The sequence below is a fragment of the Mus caroli genome, chromosome 17 (genome assembly GCF_900094665.2).
Source record: "Mus caroli chromosome 17, CAROLI_EIJ_v1.1, whole genome shotgun sequence".
NCBI classification, from domain to species: domain Eukaryota; kingdom Metazoa; phylum Chordata; class Mammalia; order Rodentia; family Muridae; genus Mus; species Mus caroli.
In genome coordinates, this window is record NC_034586.1 from 24,282,316 (window position 1) to 24,294,315 (window position 12,000).

A 12,000-nucleotide genomic window follows, 5' to 3' on the forward strand; every position below is an offset into this window, starting at 1 on the left:
AGGACAGCCAGGGCTACACAGAGAAACCCTGTCTTGAAAAACAAACAAACAACAGCAAAAAAGTGTCAAAGTCACAGGAAACAAAGATGGAAGACTAATTCATTGGAATAGAATAAAGCCATGAGGGCTAAATGCAGCTCCAGGTTTTGAATTTGTATCCAGACTAGAAAAGAAGTTAGTATGGTAACGAGAGTGGGACCGGGGATGGCCCTATTAACTTCCTGGTCTCAACAAATGCCCTGTCTCAAAAACTAAATCAAAACAAAACAAGTTGTTATGAATCACTGACTCTGGAGGAGTTCCCATAGCACAGGAAAAACCCTGGTGTATAGACTTGAATTTTTCATAATAAAAGATGAAAACATGTTATGAGTAAGCTTTTAAGTGGCTGTGTCACAGCTGTCTCTAGCCCTTACGACTTTCATAAGCATGACACCCAATGTGGGTTTTTGGGGCTCGCAGAGCCTTTGAAACCAAGAAGTCCAGCACAGCCTCAGTCTTGGAAGAAGTGAGGGCACAGGAGAGGCCCAGAGGTCCAGAGCCAGCCTTAGACCCCAATTTCCTGCTCCTGGCTGAGATCTTCTTTGCTTAGAACAAATCCTGAATGACATGTTACCTATAACACTGCAACTGCTATATTCGTAACTGTTCGCAATAAGAAAATAACTAAACCCAAACTAATTTTGTTAGACTTGTGTTATAAAATATTGGTCTAAATATTATATACATGCTAAAATCAAGAAAATCGTTCTAGTTGTTTTAGATAGATTTTCCTCTTCTTCTAGACAGTTTAATGACTGTTTTTCTTAGAAGCATGTCTCCTTCCTCAGGGAAGGCTGGCTCCCAGCAGCACTCACTACTCACCTTTGACCGTTGCTCCTTCGTTTGGGTTTGAGTATCCCTCGCCTTTCCGTTTGATTCTACGGATAACGCCTGAATCTTCAAATAAATCCTCACCTTTGAAATCAAGGAGCTCAATCTAGAATGGAAAAGATGAAAGCCAGTTTAACAGTTATTTTATAAAACTTTAAGCTACATCTTTATCTATACAGCTTAGATAAGGGACATGAGAGTGCTGTACTCTGCAGTTCTTGGAAGGAACTCCGTGTAATGACACCGTCTAGGACTGCATCCTGTGGGCTGCCGTGCAAAGACAGACAGGAAATAGTAGGACAACTGCCTTGTGGGCAAAAGGCCAGAAGGACAAGGTGCTGGCGCAGAACAGTCTTGGCTGACTCTGAGGACACCCACTTCCCACCCCAGATTTGTGACCTTGCCACCTTAAGATTTAAGAAACTGGCCTTCAACTGACTTGAGAAGTGCTTTCACCATGTTAGATAAAGATCCAGTTTGGCCAATTATGTGTAATTAATTCAGCGCAGTAAACAATGAACCAGGACTCCCGGCTCCTGACGGCCATGAGGAGACAGTCGGAAGCCTTCACAGCTTTACACTCCCCACCACCATTCCCAGCCTGTCGGGGTACACACGACTGATTTCCTCTACTCACCACAACTTTTACTTCCACATCTGCGACTTCTGTTTGTTTGGATATGCCCACTTTGTGCCAGACACATTTCTAAGAAAGCACTGGCACACCCCCTGGATGTGTGGGAAACAATTCAAGAAGCCAAGCTCCAAAATAAATAAGCTGGAGCAGGCTCCCAGCGGCCAGCTCAGCTCCATGTCATGGCCGCACATGCACAGCATTACAAATACTTGCCTCAAAAAAGAGAGTTGCGTTCGATGGAATTTTTTGGAGGTGGCCAGCCGAGCCATAAGCATATTCTGGTTTACATAATAAATGGCAGATCTCGCCTTTCTTCATAGTAGACACCCCAATGTCCCAGGCTTTGATAACCTGGCCTAAGAGAAAACAAGAAAACAAAAACAAAAACCAAATCTGTCAAAGAAAATCTTCAAACAAACCCCAGATCTGCCAAATCATAACAACTGTAAATTTGGGAAGTTTCCTTTCTTGCCAACTTGAGAAACTCAGCTTTGCTGCTCTCCTATGGTCCTGGAGCAGGTAACCTGCTCAGCGTCAATATTTACAAGCCTTTGTTCTGAAAGTTTAAGTCAGCCTCATAGTGCAGCACAAGGTGGCCTAGAACTCTGAATTCTGGCAGGTGGTGTCTGGGTCTAGGACTCCTGGATGACAGACAGGTGTGTGCACCATGCTTGAGTAATACTCTTATCATGTGCAGCATGAACTATGTCTCATTTAGGGGCTGGAGACATGGCTCAGTGGTGGAGAGCACTGGCCACTCTTCCCGAGGACCTAGGTTCAGTTCCCAGCAACCACCTGGCAGTTCACAGCTGTCTGTAACTTCAGTTCTAGGGGATTGATCCCAGCACTTGGGAGGCAGAGGTGGGTAGATCAAGGCCAGCCTGGTCCACATAGAGAGCGCCAAGACAGCCAGGACTACATAGTGAGACCCTGTCTTGAAAAACCTAAACAAAACAATACAAACCGACACACCAATAAATGGCAGCATATCATCATTCAATTCTGAACTCCTTTTCATTTAATAGATTCACTTTCTTTCTTGATTACTAAAGGGAGGATTATGCAGTGTAGGGGTTCAAAGTACCAGATTCCAACCTTAGGTTTGCTTTGCAAACCTGTGAAAGTTTAATCTGTTTCCTGACCTAGACAACATAATAACAGCCCCCATCCCAAATGCACGGCACAGTATATACACACACAGAGTCTGGTATTTAGTACAGTTCAATAGAGAAAAGCTGCTGCCTTCACAGTCACCACCACATATAAGTCCCTCTCTTTTGGCCTTTTGAGACAAGGTCTTATTACACAGTCCAGCTAGTCTCAACTCATAATCTTCTGCCTCATCTTCAGAAATGAGCCAGCGCTCGCTCCTCTGTCTCACTCCTTATGGTGTGCATGCGTGATGGATGTATGGCCTGTGTATGACGTGTGCCTGTGCCCTGGTGCACATGTGGAGGTCACCAGAAGACAACTTGGTAGAGTTGGTTTCTCCTTCCATCGTCACATGGCTCCAGGGGTCATGGCTGAGGTCACCGAGCTACCTTACCAGCCCCGTCTATTTGACTCTTCTTTTAAAATGGACTACTTTACTTATTGTGTGTGTGCATGTGACAGTCACAAGAACTGGTAGGAAATGATACTTTAATATAAAAGTACACCCTTCTCTTGTCCCTTCCAGGAGCCTGTAGTGCACAAGTGCTGCTGCAGAAGGGCCTGGCATCGTTACTGCTGTCATTATTGAGACAATCTTATGTGCTCCAAGGCTGACCTCCAATTCCTTTGTCGCCAAGGCCAACCCTGACCTCCTTCTCCTTTGCTCTCCCCCGTCTCCCCTTCTAGTACTGGAATTATAGGTGGGGACCACCTTACCAGTTCCCCGATCAAATTTCTGAAAAGCAACACCAAGAAAACATTGAAACATAGAGAACACCATTTGAAAACTTCTGAATCCTTGCAACCAAGGAAATTGTCAATTTCCTGGTTAATTTCCTTTAAATTATACACATAATTTTTGTTTGTTATATTTTAAACCTTTACACGCCTATTCTTAGAACTGAGATGATTCATTATTTGGCTCTGTAGCTTCTCAACATAGTTTACGTTATAAAAGCCCCTTTCTTGACTTTGTCTGAACACGTGCTCTTTATTAACCACAGTATTCCAGCTCTAGTCCAGGTCGCTGCTTTCCTGTGCTACCATCAAAGTCCAGCGAACAATCGTGTGTCTAACATTCTTTGTATAGTGAAAGCCTGTAACTGATAGGACCAGGTCTGGCTAGTACATTAATTTAAACTGAAAGCGAGGAATCATGCAAAACAACATATACCTCATTTTAAAATTTAAAATATTGCCAGCTTATTAATTCATAGTATGTTATTGGCCAAGGCTCTGTCAGTGAGTATGGTCAATCCTGGTTACAGAAAAACTCCTTTAATGTGGAACAAGATCCGAACAATGCAGGTGATCAATATGCAGGCTCTCCTGGTGACGGGCTCTGAAGGCCACCTACTTTAACTGTTTATCCACCTCTCACTCAATGGCATTTCAAGAATGCTTTTAGCACTGCTCGTAACAAGTCTCTATGAGTATCCTACAAGTCTCTCAGACAGCTCCTCTTCCTTTTTACCATTAATCTTGATGTTTTCTAAGTCTACTGAAACAAAATATTTGGAAAAAGTATACGTGGGTAGTTAGGTTAAAGACTCTTCCTAAGAGAAATAAAGTATAGTCCTTGGCCATGGCCAGGTGCTGACACTCGCTACGGGCTCCATTGTCTGGGGCGAGCCTGGGCTCGGAGCAAGGCCACGTCAGTCTCTCACTGCACACAGTCAAGCTTATAAAACACCAACAGCAGACAAGGTCACTGCATAACCATCAGAAACTCAGACAAAACAAGAACACTTCAAAATTTCATCTAAGCTTGGATAAAAGATAAGGTCACTGTGCACCCTACAAAATATCAAAGAGCCCCCTCTCCTGGCTGCTCTGGGCAACTGTTGCACCTCACCATAGATTAATACTGTCTCACTCTGCCCTAGGCACAAATCTTCATTCTCCAGCACAGGATTACTCAATATCCTTTCTACTCCAGAGCAAACTTCTGCTTCTTCAGAACTCTCCCAGACCACACGAGAGGCCACAACACTACCAACAGGAGGATCTGTGAGTTTGATGCCAGCCTGGTCTACAGAGTAAGTTCCAGGACAGCCAGGGCTACACAGAGAAACCTTGTTTCAAAAACCAAAGGAGGAGTGCGAGGCGAAGACTTGCGTAATAATCCACCATGTGGCCATATCACATTTTGTTTCAGTCAGGTGCTGAAGAACACTTGAGTTGCTTCACCTTTGGATCACCGTGGCCAACACTTGCTGTGAGTGTGTGTATAAACACGAGACCCTTTACACAGTTCTTTTTCATCACCATCCAGAAGTGGACTGCTGGATCATAGCTGAGTCTTGTGTTTAAATTCATTTTTCTCTAACTTTTTATTTATTTATTTATTCTTATTTTATGTGCATCAGTGTTTTGCCTGCTTGGTGGTTGCTGGGGATTAAAACTGGGGTCCTGAGGGAAGCAGCCTGTGTTTTTAGCTGCTGAGCCGTCTCTCCAGCTCTAATATTTCTTTTGTGTTTCTTTTGAGACAGGGTTTCTCTGTGTAGCCTTGGCTGTCCTGGAACTCAGAGATCCTCCTGCCTCTGCCTCTGCCTCCCAAGTGGAGGATTAAAGGCGTGCGCCACCATCAACAAGCTTCAGTACTTTTAATAAGTGTATTAAGTGTGATGTAAAATGTCTTTTAGGTTTAGTATTATGAGAAAGTATAACACTTCTTTTAAAGTACACATTAACTTCACAATTTCATCAAGCAAGAACATGCATTCTGAGTCTATAAATCCTACAAACAACAATACAATACATCACTGCAAAAAGGAAAGCAGCTGGTGTGAGCAGGCTTCGGCTGTTCTTAGACCTGGACTGGACTGTTTCACACCTTGGGAATGACGAAACTTCAGGAACACAACCTGGGGTGTGAGTCCTGGCTGACTCACTGTGCACAAGTGAGCAGACACTGTGACCCTCTGTACCTCTGCCTCCTCAGGTACAAACAAAATACTTTCAAGCTGTCAGACTCTAAACATACTCAGAGTTTAAATGTAAGCATATATTTAAAAGCTGTATACTCAGTAATTTTCAGCAAGGGAGATAAGAGACATCCTTAGAAAAGGAAAACTGGACATTGAAGTTTTCTATCTCCAAGAATGATGGAGATAGACAGCAACTTGAAGAAAGGACTTCTGTTTCATTTAGTACTTCACAATCAAGGAAGGGTGCTTTAGAGAAAAAAAATCAATTTGGACAATGGCACCACAAACAAAAGTAACATAAGCACAGGAGGAAACTCTCCTGTTTCTATCCTGGGACACAGTCCACTGTGCTAACAACCAGGTCTTAGACTGATTCCGTTTCTCTTTCCCAACTTCCTCAGACAAAAAAAAAAAGACTGGCTAAGCATTGTTTCAAAAGGTTTATATGACTGCTCAGTAAGGAGAGTTACGACACAAGAAGTTACAATCGTTTTTACTGTGACTGCAGTAAAAACTTTCAAGCCACCCGTAATCTTTTGCTGTAACAACAATAACACCCAGGTGTGCACTATGCTGGGCTGATGTACATAGTGGTGTGTGCTATCTTCACCCAACACTGCACAGCGGTTGGTAGTAAGAGCAGTCATTTACAGTGTAGGGGATGAGCTCAGAGTCAGTATAGGAAGGCAGTGGGCACACAGCAGGGGGAGGGGCAGTGCTCCACTGTATGTGTGTTTTTTCAATAAAGTTTTTATAGTCAGGCTCATAATAGTCCTATTTAAAATACTAAAATCGGGGCTGGCGAGATGGCTCAGTGGGTAAGAGCACCCGACTGCTCTTCCGAAGGTCCAGAGTTCAAATCCCAGCAACCACATGGTGGCTCACAACCATCCGTACTGAGATCTGACACCCTCTTCTGGTGCATCTGAAGACAGCTACAGTGTACTTACATATAATAAATAAATAAATAAATAAATCTTTAAAAATAAAATAAAATAAAATACTAAAATCAGGCCAGGTGTGGTGTTGCTATCTTTAGCTCCGGCACTCAGGAGATACAGGCAGGTAGGTCTCTTTTGAGTTCAAGGCCAGCCTACTCTACATCGTGAGTTCCAAGATAGGCAGGGCACACAGAGAAGACTATATCTTAAAACAAAACAAAACACTGAAGTCATAGTAGAATCCCAAAATTAGCCTGGAGCGTCTCTTTGGAATATCTCTATATACTCCTTTGGGAGACAAATACTATAAGGGACTAGAGAGCTCAAGAGACAGTATTTATACTACTTCCTTTTTAAAATTTTTTATTTATTTATTTATTTATTTTAAGATTTTATTTATTTATTATATGTAAGTACACTGTATCTGTCTTCAGATCTCATTAAGGATGGTTGTGAGCCACCATGTGGTTGCTGGGAATTGAACTCAGGACCTCTGGAAGAGTAGTCAGTGCTCTTAACTGCTGAGCCATCTCTCCAGCCCCCCCCCCTTTTTTTTATTTTGATGAAGCAGCAACTGTTATAATATTAATATAAAATCTAAATGGCCTAGCTAATTTTTTTTCTCTTTTCCTCAGACAGGGTCTTGCTGTGAAGTACAACACAGCTTTGAACTTGGCTCTCTCCTTTGCCTCTGTGGTGGCTAGTTTATATCAACTTGAGGAGAGCACTCAACAGGAAAATGCATCCGTAAATCTAGCTGTAGGCATTTTCTTAATTAGTGGTTAATTGGGGAGGACCATTGTGGATGCTGCCATCCCTGGGCTAGTGATCCTGGGTTCTATAAGAAAGCTGGCTGAGCAGCCATGAGGAGCAAGCCAGTAAGCAGCACTCCTCCCTGACCTCTGCATCAGCTCCTGCCTGCAGCTTCCTGCCCTGTTTGAGTTCCTGTCCTGACTTCTTTCAATGATGAACAGTGCTGTGGAAGTGTAAGCCAAATAAACCTTTTCCTCCCCAACTTGCCTTGGGTCATGGTGTTTCATCACAGCAATAGAAACCCTAACTAGGACACCTCCCAACTGCTGAGATGATAGGTGTGTGCCATTAGGCTGGCTTATGTTTCTCTGTTCTGTGGTCAACTGAACACCTCTGTGCTTCTGACCCCACTGCCTCCAATCTGCCAAGTGCTGGCATTACAGACGGAGACTGCACCTGAGGCTCAAACTCACTCAGTGGATGCCAGGGAAGCACTCTAACTACAGAACACCACCCCAGTCAGTCCTTAGCTGTCATTTTTAATTTTACAAAAGTGAAATGTTTGACTTAATATAAGCCAAGAGGAAGTCATTTGCTTGCTTCTGACTGAAGATGTAGAAAAGAACAAACTCACAAGGACCTGGGAAAAGGCAGGAGGGCAGCGTCACAGAATTCTTAGGTGACTATCAAAAGTGGACGAGAGGTTCAGCAGGTCATCTGCATCAAAGGGCTTCTCACACTGTATTCCGCTACAGCACTGGTCTAGCCTGAATGGACTGCTTGTCCACACTTGACGACGGTGTATGTATTGCACTGGTCCCTGGGAAAATACTGGCTAATTGAGTTAGGCAGACACTCTAACAGTGGCGAACCTCACTGTCCAGAAGTCAAGTCAGACTCATTAGTACCCACCGCTCTCACAGAGAAGTCTTAGGGCTCAGGAAGCTGTTAAGCATGGGACAGCCACAAATATTTTAAAACTGGTTTTCCACCTGAAGCTGCAACGATAACAACGTCTGTCGGGTGTTTTCCTTGAAGTGACAGGTTTATCTCATTCTCCTTCAGGAAATACCTCTCAAGTCTGAACAGTCATCGTCTGCCTTTGCAAGGAAGAATGGTGTTCACGGCAACACTGAGCTAGCTCAGTTCCCAACTGAAAGTGCAGCAGGCTTCCTGACGGCGTGGGAGCACAGAAGGGCTGTGCTCAGGACCCCAGCGCCTCCTGGCAGCCGCACTGTGTGTAATAATGTGCCGACTTTGGAAGCACTGAGATGACAGCCAACAGGAGAGGCAGTGACAACACAATGGGCTCCAGAGATGACTGTCACTGATGCCCACGAGGGTCCCTGCAGTTTGTGCCTCTGCAGATTTTAGGTTGCCAGTGTGAGCGTCAGCAAGTGAAAATGGCATCACCTTCACACTGCTACAGAAAGAAGTGACACTATGGTCCCAAAAGGACCACAGAGACACCTAGGGATCCATGGACCATGTTTGCCATGTTTATTGTGGCATATAAAAACAGAATCAAACCTAAACAAACCCTGAAAATATTGTCCTCTTACCTTGGCCAAGGCTAAAGGCAAATGGCTTCTTTCTGTCATGACTGGAATCAAACTTCTTTCCATCTGACAACATCCCTTTGTAGTGGACATAAACTTTGTCACCAAACATTGGGGCCTCGTCACTAGTCCCCACTCTTTTGACAATCTGAAAGACAAACATAAGAAAAAAAATGTAAAGCTTTGTACTTGTAAAAGGATACAAAGGCCACAAGGGCTACTCCCCGGCATCCAGACAGATGGGCAGATTCACCGCCATTCCTCACGGCTTTCTTTGTCCTGCTCTCAGAAAAGTGTCTTTCACTAACCCTTTGTGTTATGACTATTATTACAGCTCACCACAATATTTAGTCTCTCAAAATAGAAAGCCAGAGCAAGGCAAAAGGATCACTGCGGAGACAGCCTGGTCTACACAGTAAGTTCCAGGCCAGCTAGATAATCCTATGAAACCCTATCTCCACCAAGGTAAAACAGAATTAGCCAGTAAACCTCACTTGGTTGGTTGAAAGTCAAGATGCTAAAATCTCTCAAAACACAGATTCATGAGCAGGCAAAGGTACACAAACTGAACTAGCCAAAGGACTGCTGGACTTCTTAAACAGCAAAGAGTCAAGGTGGCATATTTACTTTCCTCCTTTGCTAAAGATAGGCTCCAAATGCTCTGCTATATGCTCTGATGTAACAGTTTAAACATCCATTATTTGAATAATCTGTAAAATATAGACTTAGACGATACCAAGTAGCTTGTTTTCTAGTAAAGAAAAATGAAAAGGGAAAAAAAGAAGAAAAGAACTTCAAAATGAAAAATATTTATCCACTGTAAAATCCAGACTACTTCTTTTATTCTTGGCAGAGCAAGATTCTAATGCAGTTGGTCAATTCTTGGAAAAGAAAATGTAACCCAGGCGTGTGGTGGTGCAATTCGGTCTGTCAATCATCTGTGCCAGTGGGACCATTTCAGTGGTGCAGAAGACAGCAGCTAACATGTGATAGTGACCTCTTATGTGTGTGTCTATCTTCCCAGCAAGATGAAACTTGTGCTTAAATTTTAACTTGCCTCAAAGATAAAAGTCTAATTTTAATTTATATGAAAAATGTAAAACCAACTTATACTTTATTATTATTATTATTATTATTATTACTACTACTACTACTATACATTTTATAAACAGAAACCTTAACCCAGAGAGGCTGACAAATCTCCGGGCCACAGCTGTGAAACATACTGACTCTTTACCAAAGGCCCTGAGGTGACTTGAAGGTTCTAGACAGTAACAGGTGTCATAACCTAAAGAGCTTCAAACCACACAGTTATAATAAGCCTAACTGTTGTTGTTCTTAGACTTACTCCCTAGGACAAAGGAGACTATAGCGTACTGCCTATCCGAGAGCTCTGAGCAGGCTTAGCAGCGATGGAAGGATACTGTGGTCTGAGTGAGGGTTGAATATGACCTGTCTGCTTGAAAGCTTACACTGGATCAACTGCTACCAGGACAGTGCTGGGATATGAGGCCTTTAGGAGGGAAGTTAGGTGGAATCAAGGTCTTGCCTCTGTGAACTCCCTGTGGAGGGACCAGGCTCACCGCACAAGTTGTACAAAGCTGTCCACGCCTCCTTGTGCCTCTCAGATCTTCCTGCCTGCCTGCCTGTCTGCCTGCCTTCTGCTTTCACTCTACAGTGAGTCCTTACTAGAAGCAAAGTGATGCAGGAATGCCCTGTTCCTGGACTTCTCAGACTATAGCACTGTGAGCCTCAATAAACTTTTCCCTCATGAATCACTCAGTACTTGGTTACAGAATACACAGGGTCTGAGGACCTGGGAGGCCAGTTCTCTGAACACAGCACACTGAAAAAGATGAGGTAAGAGATGCTGCGGACAGCCTGAAGAATCTCCACTGTCTTGAGAAGCTTCCAGGCTAAGAAGCTGCAGGAAAAAGAGATCTCAATGGACTGACAGCACAGAGCAAGGTAAGAGGAATACATGGAGATTCAGAACAGAACCACAGGCGAGAACCTGGCCCATCCTGGGGACACAATCCTGTAATCCCAACTACTCAGGAGACTAAGGGAGGAGGATGGCAGGTTCAAGACCTGCCTGGGTTACACTGTAATTCAAGACCAGCCTGGCAACTTAGTGAGACCCTAGGAACCATACCCAGTCCCACCATCATCAAAAGGTACTATCTCATAACACTATTGCTAAGATGCAAATTTAAAAAATGTCTATGGAGCTGGTTCAAGGAGACTCCGAGCTTAGATTCCTTAGACCCATGTAAAACCATAATCAGGACAGAGTGTGTCTCCAACCCCAGTGCTGGAGGACAGAGACAAATGGATCCCAGAGGCTTGCTGGCTACCCAGTCTTACTCAAACAGGCTTCCTTCTAGGTTTGGTGAAAGACTCTGTCTCACAGAGAAATAAGGTAGAAAAGTGATTGAGGAAGATATCCTGACAGAGGAGCAAGTATACATGCATATGTGTACACAAATACATCACACACACACTTTAAATAAACAGGAAAGATGATCCAAATATATATTGTGTGTCCTTACATCATGACACATAGAAAGAGTACTTGTATATAAAAACTAAGCCCTCTCCTTTTTCTCTACAGACTCTTGCAGTCACTGCCTAGCTTTAGCACACTAAGATGGCGCATTCAAACTGCAGTCTATGTGCACCCTCTGAAACAAGGACGGATTCTTTTGAGGGAAAGCAGAACTGGAACTTGTTCTGCAGGGCCTAAGATGTGAGTTAATTTACATAGCCCAGCCGAAGCTGCACCACCTATAATCTGAGATTACGCCCAGCTATGAAGCTGGATGGGAAGTGAGCTGTAGTGTTTGCTACTTAACCCTATCCCGTCCACAAGACAGGCTGCATAAAGCACCCACAAGCTCCCACACAGAGACCTCCCTGCTTCACACTCTGTGGCCTTACCTTTAATACTCCTCTGTCTTTCTTCGTAGTGATGTCTTCACCCTGCTCAGTCACGGTGGCTGCCGGGTTCTCTCCATTCTTACTGGTGCCCTCATCAGTAGTCATTGTCCTTTGTAAGAGGAAGACCTGCCAAGAAAAAGACATTTCCTTCAATCAGAGTATCACGCCTTAACATACCTGAAAAGTCCCTGAGAACTAAGCTCACATAAGACTAA

At 43.7% G+C, this 12,000-nt stretch overlaps 1 protein-coding gene across 7 annotated transcripts in view; it reads right to left on the reverse strand.

Moving 5' to 3' along the window:
• Fkbp5 (FKBP prolyl isomerase 5) overlaps nucleotides 1-12,000 on the reverse strand; it is a 116,387-nt gene that overhangs the window by 28,723 nt on the left and 75,664 nt on the right. For all 7 annotated transcript variants that reach the window (XM_029471442.1, XM_029471443.1, XM_029471446.1 and 4 more), the window contains 4 exons: nucleotides 11,786-11,911; nucleotides 8,849-8,993; nucleotides 1,724-1,866; nucleotides 865-979 (listed from right to left, as the gene is read on the reverse strand). In XM_029471442.1, the coding sequence (XP_029327302.1) occupies nucleotides 865-979; nucleotides 1,724-1,866; nucleotides 8,849-8,993; nucleotides 11,786-11,890 (508 nt within the window). In that variant the 5' untranslated portion in view covers nucleotides 11,891-11,911. The remainder of the gene's footprint in view (nucleotides 1-864; nucleotides 980-1,723; nucleotides 1,867-8,848; nucleotides 8,994-11,785; nucleotides 11,912-12,000) is intronic.